General features: G+C 43.2%; 2 protein-coding genes across 21 annotated transcripts in view; one reads left to right on the plus strand and one right to left on the minus strand.

Annotated features, from left to right (window-relative positions):
* TATDN1 (TatD DNase domain containing 1) overlaps positions 1–14,203 on the minus strand; it is a 60,268-nt gene extending 46,065 nt beyond the window's left edge. For 12 of the 20 annotated variants that reach the window (XR_012416633.1, XR_012416634.1, XM_073999417.1 and 9 more), the window contains exon 1: positions 14,143–14,203. Coding sequence is in view for 3 of the 20 variants with exons in the window: in XM_045399272.3 (XP_045255207.1) it covers positions 14,143–14,164 (22 nt within the window). In the remaining 17 variants the exon portion in view is untranslated. Of the gene's footprint in view, positions 1–13,453; positions 13,588–14,142 lie in introns of those variants that run through there. The other 8 variants (XM_073999418.1, XM_065518607.2, XM_073999409.1 and 5 more) reach the window with 1 other exon arrangement.
* A 58-nt stretch (positions 14,204–14,261) lies between these two features.
* Positions 14,262–24,344, plus strand: NDUFB9 (NADH:ubiquinone oxidoreductase subunit B9). Its single transcript, XM_005564045.4, has 4 exons — positions 14,262–14,405; positions 17,685–17,877; positions 21,314–21,427; positions 24,132–24,344. The coding sequence occupies exons 1-4, from the start codon at positions 14,305–14,307 to the stop codon at positions 24,261–24,263; spliced, it is 540 nt and encodes a 179-aa protein (XP_005564102.3). The 5' UTR covers positions 14,262–14,304; the 3' UTR covers positions 24,264–24,344.
* Positions 24,345–24,704: the final 360 nt, after the last annotated feature.

Here is a 24,704-nt window from a genome sequence, read left to right on the forward strand (position 1 = left end):
CATCCTCCCACACTTTGGCATCATCATAATCTTTCTTTTTTTTTCTTTTTGAGACAGAGTCTCACTCTATCACCCAGGCTACAGTGCAGTGGCACAATCTCGGCTCACTGCAACCTCCGCCTCCCGGGTTCACGCAATTCTCCTGTCTCAGCCTCCCAAGTAGCTGGGATTATAGGCGCCCACCACCACACCCAGCTAATTTTTTGTATTTTTAGTAGAGATGGGGTTTCACCATGTTGGACAGGCTGGTCTCAAACTCCTGACCTCAGGAGCTCCCCCTGCCTTGGCCTCCCAAAATGCTGGGATTACAGGCGTGAGGCACTGTGCCCGGCCAGTCTTGATAAATTCTTGTAGCCTCGTACTGCTGGCCCAGATAGTCACAGCTCACCTGCAACAAATAAGTGAGTCTTTCTGAGCCTCCGTTTTCTCACTAGTAGGATGGACATAAACTTTTTCCTTCCAGCAACAAAATGTGGCTCAAATCCAAAAATGAATATGAACGCATTTTGCAAATTAAAACTCCTATTAACATGTAATTATTGGGAACAGTGTTATTACAAACACTGTAACATGCCAACAACAAATGGAATTTCAATCAGCTTTAGCCATACTGCCATACCACCTTAAGTGGTTAAGGCTCCTGATCCAAGAATGCATTATCAAATAGCCAAATGTGAGTCAGTATGTTTTGAACATTAAGACTCATGATGTAATCACGAAAATAAAGCCACTCAAAATCCTATTTATTTAACTTGTTCAAAACGTTCTTATCTATGTTAAGGGACAGTGAGAACAAAAACCTTGTATCTGAGAAATGCAAGCACCTTTAAATTATCAGGCCCAGAAGGCATTTAAAATGTTCACAGCAGTCCATGCTCACTCCCCTTTGAGCTAAGTAATTACTTCTTGAAGCCAATTGCTATGTGGGCTCTAGACTGAAGCCAAGTGGCCGTAAAATGCCATACACCCTATAGTTCAACAATACATAGCCAACCTCTAACCAATGTTATTTCTGTAAACCAATGAGAATCCCTGATTAACAATTTTTGTAACGGCGCCCCCCTCCCTTTTGATTTGTCCTTTAAAAACTTGAGCCTCTCTTTTGTTCCCTGGAGCAGTCCCCAAGGCAACTTGGAAGTGTGTCCTGGGCTGCAGTCCTCAACTGTTGTGCTTGAATAAACTCTGTAAACTAGATTCTGACCTTTTTGGTTATTTGAGGTTAACAATAGTATATTTTAAATTAAAAGTCTCTGGCTGGGGTGGTAGCCCACGCCTGTAATCCCAGCACTTCAGGAGGCTGAGGTGGGCGGATTACGAGGTCAGGAGATCGAGACCATCCTAGCTAACACAGTGAAAACCCGTGTCTACTAAAGAATACAAAAAATTAGCCGGGCGTAGTGGCGAGCGCCTATAGTCCCAGCTACTCGGGAGGCTGAGGCAGGAGAATGGCGTGAACCCAGGAGGCGGAGGTTGCAGTGAGCCGAGATTGCGCCACTGCACTCCAGCCTGGGCGACAGAGCAAGACTCCGTCTCAAAAAAGAAAAAAAAATTAAAAGTCTCTATTAGACGTATGCCTATTGGCACGTAAACTCGAACAAAGTAGACAAATACTGTATGAAAACCAATGTCTAGCCAGATCCAGCTAAAGATAGTAAGTAGCTTGAAAAGTTAAGAAAGCAAGAGATATGGGTGGGAAGGAATGACAGGAAGAAAAACAAGGCAAAGTGGAAAATTACTACTTCCGATTAGGGGAGAAAAGTGAAGGATTCATACATTCGGTAGCATGTCCCCTATATAGATCAGTAATGTTTCTTTTTCATTAACTTTCTTCAAATAGCTGGCTTGAAAAGCAGCACCTACTTTATTATCTAAGAGTTCTTCAAATATTGACTTTTAGTTTTCAAAACAAAGTGAGAGTAGAAAACGGCACTGTTTGTAACCAGGAGAAGACGATAACTCTTCAGTTGAAGCCTCAGTGTTTGGGCTCACTGAATCGTGTCACATCACTGTCACCTATGATCTAGGGATACAGAGGGACAGCAAATAGGGCATAATTTGTTTTTTTTTTAGATATGGCTAGTCTTTAGATATAACCCTGAGTTTATAGCAAATACAGGGGATTAGAGAACAAGCTCAATGACACTACTATTTAGCAAACAGACAAAGCCGGGAGATAGGACTTTCTGTAGGGTGTTGACTTAAAATCATGAGATCTATACATTAGGGAAGAACTTTATTTCTTATATTGAGGTGCAACCTGCAGGCTGGGAAGCAGAGCCTTTGGCTGGGAACAAAAGCAACCATTTCAAGGGAAGAAGTGGGGAACAGGAGTTTTACACTAAATGGGCTAGCTAATGTACATATTTAACAGGTTATAGAAGGAGCTATGCATATTCATGAATGGTGGACTCATGCATGTATAAGCAAACATATATGTTACACAAACCCCATGTTCTCTTGGGGTGGAGACTTAACATTAAAACGCAGTAAAATTAAGCTTTATATGTCAAAAGGTGCACAGCCTGAGTAAAGCAGCCAGAACTAGTCTGTGACTGCTGGTCATTTGTCAGGAAGGAATGCGCAGTGAAACTGGTCAGCTGTCATGTCAAAAGCACGAAAAAGGAGGGGAGTCTGGCTGTGGTGTCAGGTGGTTGGCTGAAGGCAGGAGAGGAGTGAGTCTTGTTTCTGTTCCAGGGCTGGTATCTATTTAACGCTGACAAAGTCTGGTATCAGTTAGTGAGGAATGGGGTGTGCTGAGGTGTAACCAACCTCTCATCATGGCTGGAAAACTGAGCTTTCAAAGTTTTTCTGGGGTCTCCTTGGCCAAGGTGGTGTCCATTCAGTCAGTCGGTGGGGCAGGGGCATGCTGAGAATTTTATTTTTATTTCATGTTTCCCCATTTTAGGCACGATCTACTGCAGGCAGCACCAATAGCCAAATCTTTATTTTGTCCCACGTCATTGCCAGGGTGGTGTGGCTACCTGTCCCAGATCCACCCATTCCCTAGGACAGCCAATTGGACATCCTAGATCAGGCAGGAATAGAGAGATGGCAGGCACTCATTAACCCATAAGGTATGAGAGATATAAGAGCTAAAAGGAATGGCTGCAGAATTAACTTGCCTGTAAGTTCTAGGCACTGAACCATCATAATTCTGGTTTTAACCGGGGACTTCTTGCAGTCCTATCGTAAGTAATTTAAATGTTAAGAAAGTATGATGGAGACTATGAATATGACAAACACTTAGACAGCAGCTTGAAAGGGATTTCCCAGGCCACTTGGAAGCCAACTAAATAGATCGTTGGGAGGATTAGTAGTTCATACCTCTTGTAACCATTTAAGTTTGTTTGGATGGTCTTTCTCTAACAGTGTCTTTTTTTTTTTTTTTTTTTTTTGAGACGGTGTCTCACTCTGTTGCCCAGGCTGGAGTGCAGAGGCGCCATCTCGGTTCACTGCAAGCTGCGCCTCGCGGGTTCACACCATTCTCCTGCCTCAGCCTCCTGAGTAGCTTAGACTACAGGCGCCTGTCACCATGCCCGGCTAATTTTTTGTACTTTTAGTAGAGATGGGGTTTCACCGTGTTAGCCAGGATGGTCTTGATCTTCTGACCTTGTGATCCGTCCACCTCGGCCTCCCAAAGTGCTGGGATTACAGGCGTGAGCCACCGTGCCTGGCTTCTAACAGTTTCTATTTCACCTGAAGTACTTACGTAACAGGAGGTATGGACCAAACGACTCCTTGTTTGGCTAGGAGAAAATCTACAGCAATTTTATTACCTAATACTACTTGAGCCAAGGAGTTTTGGGATTTTTGTTGAGCTACAAGGCTTTTTGCAGCATCTGCAGCTATCTTGAGGTGGGAAATTAAAGAAAAATAAAATTAAAAAGAGAGAGAAATAAGTTTTCCTGTATTAGGCTGACTTGTCTCAGAGGCAGCAACAGGCACATCCCAGACCCAGGAAGTCTTGATATTATCTAATGTGCTCTGGAGACTCTCCCAGCACTCCCTCAACATAGGGAGAAGAAAATCAAATTTTCCTTTGTTTTGTGGTATGAGTTTATAGATTCTTGTTCTCTGTAACTAGTAACTTCAAGTATTTTGTTGTATCTAAGAAGTATAACAAAGGTCATGAGAAGCCTGAGTAGGCCTGAACTGCAGCTGCCTGGGCACCATAGTGAAGGTTATGGGATAAGCCCGTGCCTAGGCAAACCTAGATAACGGACGTCTGGGTTGCTTGGCAACGGTCATGAGCAATCCTGAGTTTGTCCTGCCTCTGTATCCTTGCTTTCACACCACTGTAAGCTTGCTTCAAGCTAGCTCACCTCCTTTTGTGAAGTGTGTATTAAAAGTCAAGTGCTGGCTTTGTTCCGGGCTCAGTCTTTGGACATGAGTCTGCTGGGCCTGAGTGCACTCAATAAAAGATTCTCCTGTTTCAACCTGAGGTCTCTCTCATCCCCCTAAATCCTGCAACAATCTGACTAATAGTAGCAGAGACTTTTCAAATAATATCCTTATTGACATAAATCCCAACACTTGGAATTAATATTCCCAGGATGCTTTGATCTGTATCATCTTCATACCCTGCCAATACAGACCTTTTAGTTTAATAATGGAGAGAAAGGGGGTCCTTCTGTAAGTTTGTGGAAGGATATGGGGGTTACAAAATATCCCACCAAGCAGGAACCTTCTAACTGTAGGCTGTCAAGGCAACAGTGTGCCCAAAGCTGTGCAGGTGGATCAGACCCTATGCCACATACAAACACAGAGCCTGAATGGGGGGCACAAGTGATACTCCTGAGGGTGTCTTAATCAGCAGATGCATTCATGAGGAGCGCTGACATCACCAAACTGAAGCATGGGCCATTTCTCTTGCAAGCTTTCCAGAATCCACTCACTTATTTTAAATGTAAATATTGTGGGCACTGTAGGGATATATTTTTAACTTTATTTATCTGATGTAGATGACACTTGTTTATCCAGTAGTTCTTAGGTCAAGAAGGTCCCCTGGTAGGCCGGGTGAGGTGGCTCGCGCCTGTAATCCCAGCACTCTGGGAGGCCGAGGCAGATGGATCACTTGAGGTCAGGAGTTTAAGACCAGCCTGGCCAACATGGTGAAATCCAGTCTCTACTAAAAATACAAAAATTAGCCGGGCATGGTGGCAGGTAATCCCAGCTCTTGGGATGCTGAGGCAGGAGAGTTGCTTGAACCCAGGAGGCGGAGGTTACCATGAGCTCAGATCTCACCACTGCACTCCGGCCTGGGTAACAGAGCAAGACTCAGTCTCAAACACAGGACAAATCAAAACAAGGGGTGACAACATCTGGGCTTTGAAGCAATTGGACCTGGAAAGTCAACAGGGAAAGGGGTTGGTCTGGGTAAGTGGTGAATTAGGGACATCTGAGAAGTCAGTGACAGATATTACCAATGGCACATATCTATCATGAATGGATCAGGGAAATTGTTGGCAAATCCAGCAATCCAACAGGTTTCCTTCTACTAGCAACATTTGGGACAGCTTAACTAAAGTGTTATCATGCCATTCTCTGCATTGAGACAAGACAGAGGGGGGAAGGGGACAGTATGGGTATAAGAGTAAAAGGAACGGAGGGAACAGCCATTTAACAATTCAGAAAACTGAATCAAGGGAAAAACCATAAATCCCATACAAATCCAAGGGGATTATCTGACAAACTTTAGGGACTGACCTTAAGTAAGAGAATACCTCACTGCAGGAACAGAACAATGATGTCCTCAGGCGTGCAGGGTCACAAGCCCTGCTCAGTTCTGATAAAGACAGGAAGAGGAAGCACATAGGTAGCTAACTAAACATTGAAGTTATCTAGTAGAAAGGCATGGAACAAATTCTATTAGTTTAGATAGAGGCAAATTATTAAGTAAAAGACCCAGTGTCCTTGAATACAGTCCTGGCCCTGGGTGTCACGAAAGCAGTTTATGTGGACTATTGCCTTCTTCTGGGTCTAGAGATAGGCTTTGGTTAACTGAAGTCTCGTGTAGAGACCGGCACCAACTTCCAAGTTTCAGCAGGGGTTGTTTTCAGATGAGACATGTGCGACTAGGAGTCAGGTCTCTGTAACTTAGCAGCACAAGGATTAATTAATAGCACCCATCCAGCAGGCTGGAGGAAGTATTTTAACTGATGTCTCTTCCACTACTTGTCATCACCAAGCTGGAGGCAGTAATACTGGAGTTTATGGCCTGTCGGGGAAGCTGTAAAAAGATTCTACAACCTGCAGTGATTCATCTTTACAGCTTGAACAAACCCCTGGCAATAAGCCTAAAGTTCCCTCCTGTAATTGGGCAGGAGAAAGTATTTCCTGGTCTAAGTGCACAGACCAACCAGTAACAATTTCAAAAGGGGAGAGCTGACATTTACTGGTGGGAGTGGACTGCAGCATCAGTAAGGCTAATGGGAGAGCTTTAGGCCAGGAAAGGTTAAGTTTGTGTAACTTTTGCCAGCTGGTTTTCAATGATCCCATTAGACTGTTCACCTAGCCCAGAGGACTGGGGGGAAGTAGGCACAGTGAAAGTGCTATAAAAGGGCACATTTTAAAAACTTGTTCTAGTATTCGGCAGGTAAAATGAGTGCCTCTATCGCTGTGGAATTCAGTGGGAACACCTTAGAGAGGAATGGTTTTTCTCAAGCAGCATTTCGGCCACCACCACGGCTGTTGCTTGTTTACAGGTGGAAGACTTACCTCAATGAGAATACATCATCAACCATTAGAAGAACAAAATTTAATCTGTGGGATGGTGGCAACTAAATGAAATCAAGTTGTCACATGGTTAAGGGACCCTAGGGGAGAGGAAATTGTCCTGGAGGGAGCTTCAGGAGTTCACCTGGGTTATACTGAGGGTAGATATTACAAAGTTTGTATAGCTGAGGGGCAAGAGCTGGAGAGAGTCACCAACAGTAGTACTGTCTACCCCGCTGAATCACTTTGTCTGGATTCCAATGGGTTAGATTACATATAAAGGTTGTTTGTCTTTGCAGGGTGCTGGGTAGGACTGGATGTCCATTTGGACCTTCCTGTAATTTTGTCTGGGGATTGGAAGTGCAATTTTGTTTAATCCATTTCCCTCTTCCAGACTCCAAGACTGTCTTTTGTGAAAATGAGTCTGCAAAGGTCTTCAGATGGGGAGGAGAGCAAGGAAGAAGAGCAAGGGGAGGAGGAGAAGTGGGTTGAATACATATAACTTGGCAAGGAGCCACTTGCAGGGTGGCAGCTTTAGCTGTGGCATCCACTAGGAGGTTGCCTTCGCTGTCTTCTGTTTTGTCAGAGAAATGTCCCTAGACAATGACAACGGTTAGGGCTCAATGAGCCTGAATGGCATCTAAGAGAAACAAAACAGTCTTTGTTTTTGTTTTTTTTCTGAGACAGAGTCTCACTCTGTCACCCAGGCTGGAGTGCAGTGGTGCGATCTCAGCTCAACGCAACCGCCAGCTCCCAGGCTCAAGTGATTCTCCTGCCTCAGCCTCCCTCGTAGTTGGGCTTACAGGTGCGTGCCGCCACGTCTGGCTAATTTTTGTGTTTTTTATAGAGACGAGGTTTCACCATGTCTCCACAGGTGAAAGCCCCCTAAACTTGGTCAGGCTGGTCTCGAACTCCTGACCTCAAGTGATCTACCTGCCTCGGCCTCCCAAAGTGCTAGGATTACAGGCGTGAGCCACTGCACCCGGCCTAGTCTTTGTTCTTAAAAGGTTGTCCAGAGGAAGTAAAAAAATCCTCTTTGTTTCTAGAGCATGCCAAAATCACGGGCAACTCCAAAGACATACAAGCTGTCTGTATAAATATTAGCCATTTCATCCCTGGCCAGAGGCAGGCCCAAGTGAGGGGATGCTAATTCTGCTTGTTAGGCATATCGGGCAGTTGGCTGGGGGCCTGATTCAGTGGTTCCCATCAGAGACCACCACATAGGCTGCACAATGGAAGCCAGCAGAATTTTTCAGACAGGATCCATCAGTGGGTAAGGGGGTCTCCCTTAAGTCTATATAGGTGAGAGAAGAGTGTCTGTAAAGACAACGCAGTCTTTGGGTGCATAAATCTCCTATTAAAGGCAAAATGGGGCCGGGCGCGGTGGCTCATGCCTGTAATCCCAGCACTTTGCGAGGCTGAGGCTGGTGGATCACGAGGTCAGGCAATCAAGACCATCCTGGCAACACAGTGAAACCTCCTCTCTACTAAAAATACAAACAATTAGCCGGGCATGGTAGCGGGTGCCTGTAATCCCAGCTACTCAGGAGAATGGCATGAACTCGGACGATGGAGCTTGCAGTGAGCCAAGATGGCGCCACTGCACTCCAGCCTGGGCGACAGAGTGAGGCTCTGTCTCAAAAAAAAAAAAAAAAAAAAAAAAAAATGCAAAATGGTAGTTACATTAAGGAGGTTACAGTAAATTATGGTTAGGTTAGAAGAGGAGGAGAAAAGTATCTCATAGGAGGTCAATCAACTGGCTTAAAGATGCTGAGTGAGGGGACAGGTGCAAAGGGCCTAAATCGAATGAGAAACATATACAATGAGGGGAATCTCAGGAGTATTTTTTTGGTAGCCTTGATGAGGGCTGAGGGGGTGGTGACTGCCCTCAGTACAGGAAGGAATGCCTCGTGAAACTGGTCAGCTGTCATGGTGAAACTGCAAAAAAGGAGGGGAGGCTGGTCACAATGTCAGGCAGTTGGCTGAAGTCAGCAGAGGAGCAAGTCTTCCATTCTTTGTTTTTCCAAGGCTGGTTTCTGTTTAACTTTTAGGAAAAAAGTCTGGTATTTGTTAGTAAGGAAGGAGACCATGACCATCTTATCATGTTTGGGAATTTGTTTTTCATGTTTTTCTGGAGTCTACTTGGCCAAAGAAGGGGGGTCCGTTCAGCCAGTTTAGGGGGCTTAGAATTTTATTTTTATTTCACAGGGACAATTAGCCCAGCTGCTTTGGCAAGTCAGTGCCATTAAAAAAAGAAATGCGCTAGATCAAGTGGTTGGTAAACTAAGGCCCACAAGCCACTGCCTACTTTTGTTTGCCTCTAAGCTAAGAATGACTTTACATTTTTAAATAGTTGAAGAAAATCAAAATAATATTTTGTGACACATCAAAATTATAAGAACTTCAAGTTTCAGTGACCATAAGTTTTACTGGAACATGGCCACACCTACTTACATACTGTCTATCACCTGCTTTTGAATGACAAGGTGTGAGATAGGAAAACTGTATTCTCATACTCACAATACTCTGAATACTTCATTTTTTTTTTTTTTTTAAGTAGAGATGGGTCTCACTTTGTTGCCCAGGCTGGTCTTGAACTCCTGGGCTAAAGCAGTCCTCCCGCCTTGGCCTCCCAAAGTACTCAGATTACAGGTGTGAAGATTCACTTCTGACAACACGTAGGTGTGGGGTTTCCTCTCCCAACAACCAATTCTCTGACACCAGCTGGGTGACCTACAATTTAACTCAATTCTCACACTATCTACCTGGAGATAACATCAGACGGCAGAAGTCAAGGGCTCAGTCCCACAAGACTCCTCCCATTCCAGATGCCAATTACAAGCAGTAGGTTCCCAGGTTACCCACAACTTGTCCAACTTGGCTACAATCAGAGGTTCCCACAACCCCCTTCTCAGGTTTGATCATTTGCTAGAGCAGCTCACAGAACTCAGGAAAGCACTTTACTTATTACCCATTCATTATAAAAAGATGCAGCTCAAAAACGACCATGTGGAAGAGACACATAAGAGACATGTATGGGTTTTTAGAGGCTTCACCATGTAGGTATGATTGATTAAATCACTGGCTATTAGTGAACAACTCAACCTTCAGTTCCTCTCCCCTTCCTCAGAGGTGGGAGTGGGTGGGAGGGACTGAAACTTCCAACTCTCTAATCACATGATTGGTTTTCCTAGGCAAACCCCCATCCTGAGGCTATCCAGGAGCCCCCAGTCATCAGTCATCTTAGTAGCATACAAAAAGCACTTAGGAGATTCCAAAGGTTTCAGGAGTTGTGCACAAAGGAATGGGAGCACAGAACAAATATGTATTTATTATTACATCACGGTACACACAAGGGCAGAGTTGAATAGCTGCAATGAGATCACATGGCCCTCAAAGTCTAAAGTATTTACTATATGGCCCTTTAAAGAAAAAGTTTGCAAACCTCTGCACTTGATTTAAAAACTTAAGGAACAACCAAATGTGTGGCTCTAAATGGGATACTATTTTGGACATGACCACCAAGGGACATTTTTGGAACAACAGGAAAAGTCTGAGTATGGTTTTGGTATTAGTTAAGATGAAAATTTCCTGAAATAGAAAGGTGGAGACTGTGATTGAAAAAAGCAGATTACAAAAGAGTAGCCTCAGTATGATCTTATTTTGTTTGGTATGCCTACAGAAGATCTGGAAAGATAGATATGGAAGTGTTATGTGTGATTTGGAGGAATTATATTAATTTGCTTTTGCATTGCTATAAAGGAACACCTGAGACTGGGTAATTTATAAAGAAAAGAGGTTTATTTGGCTCATGGTTCTGCAGGTTGTACAAGATGCATGACACCAGCATCTGCTTTTGGGAGGATCTCAGTAAGTTTCCAACCCTGGTGGAAAGGGAAGGGGAACCAGTGTGAACTCATTACCACAGGGAGGTCATCAAGGCTTTTATGAGGGATCCAACCCCCTGAGATGGATGGTGGGAAGTGACCCAAATACCTCCCACTGGACCCACCCTAACGTTGGACAGCAAATTTTAACATGAGATTTGGAGGGGACAAATATCTAAACAATATCAGGAATGGAATGTGATGTTTTTATTTTCACTGTTGTTTGTATTTTGCATTTTCTTCTTGCACAGATATTTCTCATTTTTTTGTGTACTATGTAATTAATCTAAGATCAATGCAGTAGAAATTTGGGCATATAATAGTTGCAGGTAGAAGTATTTTTGAGAGTGGAAAAGTTTGTAAATAACACCCAGGGAATAGAATATAAAAAATTCCACTTGTGGAGAAAGAAAAGACTGTAAGTTGGGCTAAAGAAATTCTCGGCCGGGCGCGGTGGCTCAAGCCTGTAATCCCAGCACTTTGGGAGGCCGAGATGGGCGGATCACAAGGTCAGGAGATCGAGACCATCCTGGCTAACATGGTGAAACCCCGTCTCTACTAAAAATACAAAAAAAAAAACTAGCCGGGCGAGGTGGCGGGCGCCTGTAGTCCCAGCTACTCGGGAGGCTGAGGCAGGAGAATGGCGTAAACCCGGGAAGCGGAGCTTGCAGTGAGCTGAGATCCAGCCACTGCACTCCAGCCTGGGCGACAGAGGGAGACTCCGTCTCAAAAAAAAAAAAAAAAAAAAAGAAATTCTCATGCTGGCCGGTGGGTCCATGTGTAATCCCACAACTTTGGGAGGTGGAGGTGGAAGGACTGCTTAAGGCCAGCAATTCAAGACCAACCTGAGCAACATAGCAAGACACTGTCTCTACAAAAAAAAAGTTAGCCTGGTGTGGTGGTGAGCATCTCTAGTCTCAGCTACTTGGGAGGATGAGGCAGGAAGATCACTTGAGCCCAGGAGGTCAATGCTGGAGCCATGATCTAAGCCACTATACTCCAGCCTAGGTGACAGAGCAAGACCCTGTCTCAAAACAAAAACCCCCACTGTTGGGGTATAGTTCTAAGGGGCAGTCACTTGTTATGCAAGTAGAAAAGAGAGAAATGTAGAAAGAATTATAATGGTCAGCTGTCTTAAACCAAAATATAAGGTAATTTTCATAATACTGGTTTAGTTTTTCATGCAATTGTCCCATGTGAAGCTTGTTCATGGACCAATCTTCCAGAGATTTAATATGGTGTTTTTCAAAGTATTTGTTCAGAACTCATTATTAGGCTAAGAATTTAGTCTAGCGATTCATGGACAGAATTTTTTTAAATGACACAAACTGAAAGATTAAATATCAGAGTAAGTCATATACCAAGGATAGAATGCATAATACAATCTCATTTCTGTTTTAAAAAGGAAAAAAAAAAAAAAAAAAAACCTTGATATGTTGTATTTTTATGAATCTGCATAACAATCTATTAAAAAATTAGGGAAGGCTATACTTTAAACTTTTAATATGGTTACTTTAGGAGAGCGGGGCTAAAGGAGACTATGCAGAAAAAATTTATTCCAATTATTTATTCCAATAAAGTCTCCTTCTCTAAGAAGTCTTTTCTTGCTTATTTTATCTGGTGCTAATCCCTTTACTAATTTTCTTATCACCTTAGCATTAAAGCCACTCATTCATACTTGCCCAAACAGTCATTGTACTACACCCCTAGGAAAAAAATATAAATACCATACCAGAGTATCTGCCTTAAGAGTTTGATCTAGTGGGAAAGACAGACTCATATTTAATTACAAATAATGTGGTATAAGTTTTAAGGAATAAGGTAGGTAGGTAGGCAGGGCAGGTAGGCAGACAGGCAACAGGGTTGGTAGACAGAGGGAATATTTTGGCCCCAAACTGCCACTCTAAAACCTTGTCAGAGGTAACAAACAGCATGCACAAGTGTTCATAGAGCAGTCCAGGGATGGGCTAGAAAAGTGGGCAGGACTGGACAATAGAAGGGCTTTGTATGGTGTCAAAGTACTTAGACTATCCTGAGGAGAATAAATGAGAGATTTGAAGCAAAAGAAACATGTAGCTGATTTTAGTTTTGGATACACCAAAATGGAGTCTACATGGAGGATGGATTTAAAACATTAACTTGAGGCAAGGATTTAGTTGTATAACATAAACACACTTTTAAAAAGTTATGTGGCCTTTCTTTATGGAGGACTTCGTGGCTTTTTATTCCATCTCCCTCATCAATTATATCAAACGTTAGGATGGAAAGGCTAAGACACGGCAATGTCTTATTTGAGGACCCCTCCCCAAATCCCTATTCCAGGCTTTCCCACAGCAATTTCAAAACCTTTTTCCTGGCACTTAACATATTCTTTCCTGCGTTTGCTTTTGACTGTACAGTACATAGGTCTTAGGTCTCCAGTCTGAAAACTGCACCACTAGATTTTACGGTTCCACAGGACTTAGCACAATGTCTTTGAAAAAAAATACTGCTTAAATAACTCTCAGATGTAAATGTATAATCCTTAACTCTTGATTGCCAGACCACATTCCCACTTGCCCAGATAGCTCTACCTGGATGTCCTATAATTATCTCAAACTTAACCCAAATGGACCTGGGTACCTCTCCTCACCGCCAAACTAGTCATGCTTCCATTTCATATTTCAGTATTTTTCCAAACCCTGAGTCATCTTTGTTCACTCTCTACTACCGGCCATGAACACTCGACTGCTAAATGCTGCACACATCTCTTCCATTTCTCTCTCTTTTCCATTACCCTTGTTTAAGTCTTGAAGTGATTCCCTACCTCTCCCTATTTCCCACAAAAGCTACATAATAGCTATCAGCATTACCGTGCTAAAGCAGAGGTGTGATCGCTGTCATTTCCCACCTTCAAGTAGCTGGAAACCCCACAAAGACGAGGACCATGCCCATTGAAATCCCGGCAGCATTCTCGCTCTCTTGTTCTACTGATACTGACTGGATCACTGTACTTGCCAAGTACAGATTTTGTTTTTCTCCCCACTACTTGTGTTCTCTAGTTTCTCCACTAGATGGTGATGACAGCAGAACTGAGAGCTTTGTGCCCTGTGTTTCTAGGCCAGTGCCAGGCTCACTTGAGGCGCTCATTAACTATGATATGAACGAATGAAAGGTTGAGTGAATTGGTCCCTAAAAGCGGTCATCCAAGGGCCGGGAGGTGCACGTGGGATGAATGGGAACACAGTGATTGGCCTTTTTGGAGTTTTCTCTCTTTTTTTAAAACAGAATACATTACAGATGTTGAAAAGAGCACAAAAATCATAACTGTACGGCTTGGCTTGTTAATTTTTACAAATAAACACACCCTCGTGAATCCAGGACCTCGATCAAGAACCAGAACATTAACAGCACCCAGAAACCTCCCCGCGCCCTTTTCCACTGAGCGGCCCTTTCAACCCTTACAAAGCCGGAGGGCGCAATTCCTGGGTCCTGTGACCTTGGTGACCGACGCCCGGGACAAGTCAAAAAGACCCAAGGGCGTGGAAAACGCTCCTCTTACCGACAAACTTGAAGCGACCCATGACCGCGGATGGGAGACCTCCCCGGCGGAAGCGGAAGTGGCCGCCGGCTGCTCCACCCTTCCGGCTGGCGTTGTTCCGTCAGCTGCCGCAGGCCTACGGATTCCCGGCTGTCCCCGCGGCCGGGGAAGGTCAGCTCAGTGATGGCCTTATCGGTGTCGGGGGTCTACCTGACCCATCAGCAGAAGGTGTTGCGGCTTTATAAGCGGGCGCTGCGCCACCTGGAGTCGTGGTGCGTCCACAGGTAAGGGATGGGGACCCAGGACTTGGGAAAGTGACCCTGGGGGCCCCGTGGAGGTGGAGAGGCCACCGGGTACCGGGAGGTTCAAGGATTTCGGGACGGAATTGGAAGGTGGTCTCTCGCGCCACAGAATCCTGTCCTAGACCCGGGTTCGAATCCAGGCTTCGCCACCCATGGCCGGGAGATCTTGTAGAGTTGCTTATCGGGTCTGGGCTTCAGCTTTTTGTGTAGTGAAACGGACGCAGGACCAGCGCAGAGGGTCGCAGGAAGATTAAGTGAAATAAAGGAATACGCCTAAAATTGTAATTGTCATGGGTCCAGCGCTTGCTAAATAATCGTTTTCTTCACGATCTTCTGCTTTCCAATATTAACAGCAGTAAGCTATGCGTTATTTTCTTTAGTCAGCAAAACTCTAGGAGTTAGGAATTATCTTAAGCTTATTTTACAGATAAGGAGGTAAGTACAGCTAGTAACTTGCTCAAGGTGATAGCGTTTGTAAGTGTCTGAGCCAGGGTTAAAATTTAGGTCTTACTCCAAATCATCATCATTCGTCCACCCCTCCCATTAGCTTTTCTCTTTTTAGCTTCATCTAGTCCTTTTCATTACCTTTACATCTTTTTCACCTCTTACATAATTCTCTTTCCTTCTCTATCCATCTGAGACTAGTGTTAGAGCATAGTGTTAAAATCTGTAGATTTTAATAACCTAAATTCAATGCAGGGTGGGCTGACAACCCAAGATGTGTGAGTGCCAGGCCTCCACTCCAGTCTTAGAACTCCCCAGACCTATTTTATAAGAAGGGCTTCTGGGAAAAAACTCCATGGAAAATGGATTAGGCCTGGAAGAATTGCAGAGGGTGTTCTCGAAGCCCAGATTGCATGTATGTGACTATTAGAAAGTCACTGACATACTTCTCTTGATTTGGCAGGAAGATGGCCAAGTACAATGTGATGGGATTGTTAGTTTCTTCCTTGAGATTTCCTTATTTATTTATTTGACAGAATTTGCAATTCAGATTCTATGCTCTATGCTAAATATATAAATGTTAGTAATCAATTTTTGAGCTGCAGCAGCTCATGGATTAGTGGGGAAAATGGACATGTAAACAAATCGATGATGAAGGAAGTTGAGCCATCCAGGATTCAGGTATCCCAACACAAATGATAAATGTTTGAGGTGATGAATATCCAAATCATCATGATTTGATCATTATACATCATATGGATGTATTAAAATATCACATGTACCCCATAAATAGGTACAATTATTATGTGTCAAAAAAAGTTAAACATGAAGGAAAAGAATTCAAGCAATACTGAACTACAGCTGGGAATACTAAAGTCCATAGTCCTAGAGGAAGATGATATAAACTAGCTACTATGACAGCTAAGGCTCAGCATTTTTTAGATCTGACATTTTTTCTCAATCCTTGCCTTAATTTCTTCCTCCATTTGCCCTCATTGTGCTGTTCTCTGTGGTTCCATCCTAGGCTTACTATGTTGCTGTATGTACTTTGGGCAGCCTCATTTAGTGCTGGGACTTGAGTCACCACCTGTGCTCATTTGTCTCTAGAGCTGTAGTTCAAATTGTTTGTTAGATCACCGACTGTTGACCGGACATGGTGGCTCACGCCTTTAATCCCAGTACTTTGGGAGGCTGAGGCGGATGGATCACCTGAGGTCAGGAGTTCGAGAACAGCCTGGCCTACATGTGAAGCCCCGTCTCTACTAAAAATACAAAAATTAGCCAGGTGTGGTGGTGGGTGCCTTTAATCCCATCTACTCGGGAGGCCGAGGCAGAAGAACCGCTTGAACCTGGGAGGCAGAGGTTGCAGTGAGGCAAGATCGCCCCATTGCACTCCAGCCTGGGCAACAAGAGTGAAACATTGTCTCAAAAAATAATAATAAAAAAAAAAATTTGAAAAGATCACCAACTGTTCTCTCAAACTCAAACTCAATTTATCTAAATTCTTTGAAATCAAACTTGTTTTCCTATCACTCCCCATTCTGACTCTTTTCCCAAATTTCCTGCCTCCACTAATGGTATTATTAGTAATTTAGTTACTGAGCTTTAAGTCTCAGAATTGATCTCAAGTATTTGCTCCTTACTTCTTTGCCAATAACACACATACTCATACACCATGTATAATTCGACACTGGTTTTTGTAAATTCTCTTTCTAGTATGATATTAGTAACTGACATTATTGAACACTTGGGATGTACCAGGCACTTTTTAAAGTGTGTTTATCTTATTGAATGTTTACGAGAGACGGAGTTTCGCTCTTGTTGCCCAGGCTGGAGTGCAATGGCGTGATCTTGGCTCACCACAACCTCCATCTTCCGGGTTCAAGCGCTTCTCCTGCCTCAGCCTCTCAGGTAGCTGGGATTATAGGCGCCCACCACCATGCCCAGCTAATTTTTGTATTTTTAGTAGAGAGAGGGTTTTGCCATGTTGGCCAGGCTGGTCTTGAACTCCTGACCTCGGGTGACCCACCCACCCACCTCAGCCTCCCAAAGTGCTGGGATTATAGGCATGAGCCACTGCACCTTGCCGGAAGACATTAACTTGCCCCAGGTTACACAGCTAGCAGTGGCAGAGCTAAGATTCAGGCCTACACAGTCTGATTGGAGAGCCTCTTCTCATAACCAGGAAGTCTAAATGTCTCTAAATGTCTCTCCTGTCTCCTGTCACCATCACAGCTCTCTACTCTCAGGCCCTTGTCATCTGTGTCCTAGATTACTGTCAAAACCTCCTAGCTGGTCTTTGCCCAGTTTCTTTAGAACTTGACTTTAACTTGCCTAAGGTTATGCAGCTAGTGTCAGAGTCAGGATACAAACCCAGCTCTGTATGAGCTAAGCAATACTGTTTCTGCCAAGTAACACCTTTCTTATTCATCTTTGTATCTCCAGAATTTAGCATAGTGACTAGCACAGGATAGAAGGAAATGGAAGTTGTCATTCAATGAATGTTGAATGATCCTACAGAGGTTATAGCGTTTCTCTTGCGAATTCTCTTTTCTTTTTTGTTTAAATCCTCTTTCCATTGTTGGATGTAAGAGGAGAAAAATGGTTAGGGTATATATTTAATACATTATTTTTTGCTGCTGCTGTTTGGTGGGCTCTAGAGGAAGCAGCCATGATGATACGGCTGCTCCATTAGGAGGGTTGGGGGAGGCCCACTGCCCATCCAGAAGGTGTCAGGAGTGCAGCCTCCTGTCAGACAGCAACTCTGACCATGTGAGTAGGTAACATTTCTAATCTTCAAAATCATTTTGGTTTAAGAGACAAATACCGATACTTTGCTTGTTTGATGAGAGCCCGGTTTGAAGAACATAAGAATGAAAAGGATATGATGAAGGCCACCCAGCTGCTGAAGGAGGCTGAGGAAGAATTCTGGTTCTGTCAGCATCCACAGCCGTACATCTTCCCTGACTCTCCTGGGGGCACCTCCTATGAGAGATACGATTGCTACAAGGTAGGCGAGAATTATAATGATGACTGCCTTCTGAGAGATAGACTTTGTTTCTTCAGTCCCAGACCTCAGGCTTAGAAATCACTTGCCCTTTAAGGGGTAGCTAGGAGACTTCTTTCCTGACAGTTGTCAGACACAGGCCTACCTTATTTTACTGCATTTTGTTTTATTGTGCTTGGCAGATACTGTATTTTTACAGATTGAAGGTTTGTGGCAACCCTGTGCTGAGCGAGTCTATGGGCACCATTTTTCCAACACCATGGGCTCACTTCCTGTCTCTGTTTCTCAGTTTGGCAATTCCTGCAAGATTTCAGACTTTTTTTTATTATTAGTCTATCTGTTGTGGTGAACTGTGATCAGTCACCGTCGATGTTACTATTGTCGTTGTTTGGGGGCATAAAAACCATGCCCATATAAGACAGCAGACTTAATCCATAAATGTGTGTGTCCTGACTGTCACCGACCAGTAGTTCCTCTCCCTCTATCCCTCTCCTCAGGGCTCCCTATTCCCTAAGACACAGCAACACTGAAATTAGGAAAATTAATGTCCATACCATAGCCTCTAAGTGTTCAAGTGAAAGAAAGAGTTACATGTATCTCACTTTAAATCCGTTGCACATCTCTTACTTTAAATCAAAAGCTAGAAATGATTAAGCTGAGTGAGGAAGGCATGTTGAAAGCCAAGATGGGCAGAAAGCTAGGCCTTTTCTGCTGGTTAGCCAAGTTGTGAATGCAAAGGAAACTAAAGGTTTTTTAAGGAAATTAAAAGTGCTGCTCCAGTGAACACACAAATGATAAGTGAAACAGTCTCATTGCTGATACGGAGAACGTTTTAGTGGTTGGGACAAAAGATCAAACCAGCTACAACATTCCCTTAAGCCAAAGCCTAATCCAGAGCAAGTCTTTAACTCTTCATTTCTGTGAAGGCCGAGAGAGATGAGGAAGCTGCAGAAAAAAAGTTGGAAGCTAGTAGAGGTTGGTCCATGAGGTTTAAGGAAAAAAAGCCATCTCTGTAACACAGATGTGCAAGGTGAAGTAACAAGTGCTGATGGAAAAGCTGCAGCAAATTATTACACAAAAGCTGGCTAAGATAGTTGATGAAGGTGGCTGTACTCAACAACAGAATTTCAGTGGAGATGAAGTAGCCTGTTTTTGGAATAAGATACCATCTAGAACTTTCATACCTTGAGAGAAGTCAATGCCTGGCTTCAAAACTTCAAGGACAGGCTGACTTTCTTGTTAGGGGCTAATGCAACTGGTGGTTTTAAGTTGAAGCCATTGTTCATTTGCCATTCTGAAAATCCTGGGGTCCTTAAGAATTATGCTAAACCTACTCTGCCTGTGCCCTAGAAATGGAATAACAAAGCCTGAGTTACAGCAAATCTGTGTACAACATGGTTTACTGAATCTTTCAAACCCACTGTCAAGACCTGCTACCATGTCTACTAACATCCATTCTACAGCCCATGGATCAAGGAGTAATTTCAACGTGCAAGTTTTATTATTTAAGAAATATATTTTGCACAGTTATAGTTGATATAGATGTTGATTCCTCTGATGGATTTGGGCATAGTAAAATTTTCTGGAAAGAATTCACCATTCTAAATGCCATTAAGGATATTTGTGATTCATGGGGAGAGATCAAAATGTCAGCTTTAATGGGGTTGGAAGAAGTTGATTCCAACCCTTGTGGATGACTTTGAAGGGCTCAAGACTTCAGCAGAGGAAGTAACTGCAGAAGTTGTGGAAATAGCAAGAGAGCCAGAATAGAAGTTGATCCTGAGGACGTGACTGAATTGCTGTAATCTCATGATAAATCTTGAACAGATGAAGAGCTGCTTCTTATGGATGAATAAGAAAGTGGTTTCTTGAGATGGAGTCTCCTGGTGAAGATTTTGTGAACATTGTTGAAATGGTAACAAAGGACTTCACACAGTACATCAACTTAGTTGATTAAGCAGCAGCAGGGTTTGAGAGGATTGACTCCAGTTTTGCAAGAAGTTCTTCCGTGGGTAAAATGCTATCAAATGGCATCACATGCTATAGAAGTGTTTGGTGAAAGGAAGAGTCAATTGATGTGGCAAACCTCATTGTTATTTTAGGAAATTGCCAAAGCCACTCCAACCGTCGGCAAACATCACCCTGTTTAGTCACCAGCCATCAACATTGACACAATTCTCTCCACCAGTAAAAAGATTGATTTTCTGATGGCTCAGATGATTGTTGGAGTTTTTATCAATAACGTATTTCTTTTGTTTTTGTTTTGAAAACGGTCTCCCTCTGTTGCCCAGACTGGAGTGCAGTAGCATTATCATAGCTCACTGTAGCCTGGACCCCCTGGGCTCAAGCAGTTCTCCTGTCCTAGCCAACCAAGTAGCTAAGAATACAGGTGAACACCACCACACCTAGCTAATTTATTTCATTTTTTGTAGAGATGGAATCTTGCTATGTTGTCCAGGCTGGTCTCGAACTCCTACCCTCATAGAATCTCCCTACCTCAGCCTTCAAAGGGCTGGGAATAAAGGCAGGAGCCACCTCGCCCAACCAATAATGTATTTTTAAATTATGTACATTTTTTATGTATATTATGTGAGGTTTGCCACATCAATTGACTTTTCCTTTCACGAAATATTTCTATAGCATGTAATGCCTTTTGATGGCATTTTACCCACAGAAGAACTTCTTTCAAAATTGGAGTCAATCCTCTCAAACCCTGTCACTGCTTTATCAACTAAGTTGTACTATTCAAAGTCCTTTGTTATTTAATCAATATTCACAAAATCTTCACCAGGAGACTCCATCTCAACAGACATCATAATGCTATCGGACACTTTATAGTATAGTATAAACATAACTTTTATATGCACTGGGAAACCAAAAACATTTTGTGACTTGCTTTATTGTGATATTTGCTATATTGCAGCGGTGTGGATCCAAACCCACAGTATCTCTAAGGTGTGCCAGTACTGTTTTTTAGGTGTCAGTTTTCTCTGAGATGTCATTAAGACTTTCTACTTTCAGATTCAAGATCATACAGTATACTTTTTGCTATAACAAAGTTCATTTTAGACTTTAAAGTTAACCAACTTGGATTGATGCTTAATATTTCTGAGATACTCTAATTAAGAGTTCCAAGTAAGATAAGACTACTCTGGATATTTAGAGAAGGCAGGTAGGGGAGGAATGAAGCCAGTTCTCCTTGGACTGATGATGGTGCTATTTTTCAGCACCGTGTTTGACTCTAAGGCATTTTCCTTTATTATTGGTTCCTGCTTATCCTCTGCTGTTCCTTGCTTAGAGTTAGAAACAGTCTGGTAGTTGCAGTGGTTATAAAAATAAAAATGTACCTTGATCTTTGTCTTACATCTCCTGAGCAAGCCCTATCAGGGATAGGTAAGTGTGTCCTGTGGATTGATACCATGATTTCCTCTCCTGACAGGTCCCAGAATGGTGCTTAGATGACTGGCATCCTTCTGAGAAGGCAATGTATCCTGATTACTTTGCCAAGAGAGAACAGTGGAAGAAACTGCGGAGGGAAAGCTGGGAACGAGAGGTGCGTTCTACTTGTACTTCAATATTCCTTCGCTATGTAGATGGAGTCAAGTTTTGATCCCCACGTGCAGAGGTCCAGATTCCAGACATGACAGTTACTCTGGGCCCTTACTTCTCAGATATACTGTGGTATCTAAGTGTATCAATTTAACATTTATAACCACCTTACAAGTAAGTTAAGGTGCATTCCCTGGTCTTTTTGGCTTTGTCTTTGATTTTACTTCAGATCTCCTTCTCTTTAGTCCTTTGCCTGACTTTCTTGCCTTCTTGCCATACGGTCCCTTAACCTGCCTCTCCACTAGAGTCTTAGGCATTTTTTAGTCATGTTAGGATGGTCAGTTATATTTTTAAAAGCTCAATCTTGCTGTAGTGTGAAGACTATATTGGAGAGGGGAAGAGAAGAAGCAGAGACCCTTCTAGGATTATTGCAGAAGTTTAGTCAAAAGGTTGTCATGATCAGCACCAGGGTGGATGAAGTGGATATAGAAAGAAATTTACTCAGGACATCATTTGGAGGGATGTGACGACTGACTGGATGTTGAGGGTGGGCAAGGGACAGGGAGGAATCAAGAATGGTTTCCGGGGCAGGGTGCAGTGGCTCACACCTGTAATCCCAGCGCTTTGGGAGGCCAAAGTGGGTGATAGCTTGAGGTCAAGAGTTCATGACCAGCCTGAACTAGAGATGGTGAAACCCCGTCTCTACTAAAAGTACAAATAATTAGCTGGGCGTGGTGGTGTACACGTGTAATCCCAGCTACTTGGGAGGCCAAGGCAGGAGAATTGCTTGAACCCAGGAGGTGGAGGTTGCAGTGAGCTGAGATTGCACCACTGTCCTCCAGCCTGGGTGACAGAGCAAGACTCCATCTCAAAAAAAAAAAAAAAAAAAAAGAGAGAGAGAATGGTTTCTGGGTTTGAAGCTTTAACATCTGGAGTTTGGTGATGTTTACCAAGATAGGGAAGATTGGGGAAGGGGGCACAGGTGTCAGAGCAGCAATCGAGAATTCATTTTGGAAGGCTGAAGTTTGAGAATCCTGTGACATATCAAGTGCAGATGTCAGAAGCCAGCTTTAGATGTGGAAATCTGGAACTCCCAGGAGAGATTTGGCCTAGAAACAGAAACTTGGGAGTTTTCAGTTTTAAAAGCCATGGAGAGATGTATGGAATCTTTAGGAGAGAGTGTAGAGAAAGAAGAAAAGGAGAAAGGATTCTTTGTCCATTATAATTGGGCAAAAGATTATATATAAATTTGGGTTAGAAGTTTTGAAGATGACAGACTTGTGTAATAGCTTTTTTGTTTTTTGGTTTTTGGCTTTTTTTTTTAGTGAAATAGGAGGAAAAGCCCAGAACAAGTGGGCGCAGCATGTTTGGAGAATATGTGATAGTCACGGGGAGAAGGTGTGATAGTCATGGGGAGAGGAGGGGCTTGCTGGAGAGTACTAGGATGGCCAGGTGGCGAAGGCCCTTTTGAGGTTGGGAATAGTTAGTGAGTAATGACTCCGATTTGCTCCAGTGTCTTTTTTCTCTTTAGCAATACTAAGCTGTATGAGTACAGGCCTGAGGGTATGTGGTTCAGTTTATCTGTTGCTCAGAGAGAGTGACAAGCGACTTGAGGTTATTCGAGAGGAAGCTATTGTCATGATGGAATCTGAGCTGGATTGAAAAAAAACAAAGTTAAGCCGGGGGGCAGATGGAGAGAGGGAAGGCCAAGTTGGGAGGATCTGTGAAATGGTAGTCTCTCTGAGTTTCAAGGAGGCATTTAAACAAGTGAGTGGGAAAGGGAGAGTGTGGTTGGACAGTGGGGTATTTGAATTCATGATCTGGAAGTTGTGCTGGTTCTGGTGATAACACTAAGGATATTGACCTTTGCAAGTGTTTGGCCAAGGGTGACCCGAAGGAAGGGCACTGTGTCCAAAGGGGGCAGTGTTTTGTCAGAAATGTCTCACCGTTTAGAAGCTGGAAGTATATTCATGGTGAGCCACGGGTTCATTCTGCAACTGATCACTGGGATAACCTCAACAGTTCCTCCTTTACATATGCCATCACTTCAGCATTATTAAGCAGCACATGTGACTGGAGGCCCAGGGCAGCCACAATCCAGAATGGGTTATCCTCTGTTAGGACATTTATCTTGGCTATAACTAGAACTGGAGGTAGTAGGGCAGCATTTGGCAGAACTGGGCATATTTTTACATGTGATTTTGTGGTTTATTTTTGTCCTTGGTTGCTAGGAAGGGGGCTTACAAGGAACATCCCCAACATATTATGAACTAAGGTTTCTTAATGGTGCTTTTGGAGAACACTTAGCTGAGACACAAAAATAAATGTTTTTCTGGTCAGTGAGTGGGGGACTGTGACAAGGAGAATTGGAATGATAGTTGTCATGTTTTTGTCTACAGAGTAAGAGGAGGTCCAGATAATCAGGTGATGAAAAGGGGTGGGGGGAAGAATAGGAGGGAGGAAGAATAGGGGTGGGGGGAAGAATAGGCTTTACTGTTTAGAAGAATGGGAAAACCCTTAAGGAGACTTTTCTGAAAGTGTGGGTATGAAAATAAAGCAGGTTATGCGAAAAACACTTTTCAGTATTGTGATCAGTGTGTCATGTCAGTGACAGACCATGGATATAAAGCTGACCTTCGCTGCAGCAAACAGATTTTTGAAGTCAATTAGATTCCTTTGGTAATGATTCCTTCCTTGCCTCCTTCTAGGTTAAGCAGCTGCAGGAGGAAACGTCACCTGGTGGTCCTTTAACTGAAGCTTTGCCCCCTGCCCGAAAGGAAGGTGATTTGCCTCCACTGTGGTGGCATATTGTGACCAGACCCCGGGAGCGGCCCACATAGAGAGAGACCCCTCATCTTTCATACTTGCAAGTGAAATACGTTACACAACATGCACTTGCCCTAATAAAAAAATCAATGAAATGGTCTCTGGTAGACTGGCGTTCTTCTAAGAATTACCGTGATGCCAAGTGACTGTGCCACTATCATTGTTTTATCAATTGTGCATGTGAAGAAAATAACGGGACATGTAGTCGGTCAGCTGTGTTCTCTGCAATAAATCACGGATAGCACATATTACCAGTAAGGAAAAACTGAGGCAGAACCAGATTGAGGCGAATAAACTCTCAAGTCAAAAGCCTAATTAGCTGTGGTAACTGGAAGGAATAAGCAAAGCCAAGAACAGAAATACTGAGGATTTAAAAATAACCTTTTTGGTTTTCTAAAGATTTCACTAATGGAATTTTAGTTTTTATTAGAACAACAACTCTCCCTAAGAAGTAC

This window comes from Macaca fascicularis, chromosome 8, assembly GCF_037993035.2.
Source record: "Macaca fascicularis isolate 582-1 chromosome 8, T2T-MFA8v1.1".
Taxonomy (NCBI): Eukaryota; Metazoa; Chordata; class Mammalia; order Primates; family Cercopithecidae; genus Macaca; species Macaca fascicularis.

Excerpts from the sequence above, each read along its gene's own strand:
- NDUFB9 (XM_005564045.4), top strand. The coding sequence starts at position 14,305 with ATGGCCTTATCGGTGTCGGGGGTCTACCTGACCCATCAGCAGAAGGTG. Across the intron at positions 17,878-21,313 it reads AGAGATACGATTGCTACAAG|GTCCCAGAATGGTGCTTAGA; the intron begins GTAGGCGAGAAT and ends CTCTCCTGACAG. Across the intron at positions 21,428-24,131 it reads GGGAAAGCTGGGAACGAGAG|GTTAAGCAGCTGCAGGAGGA; the intron begins GTGCGTTCTACT and ends GCCTCCTTCTAG.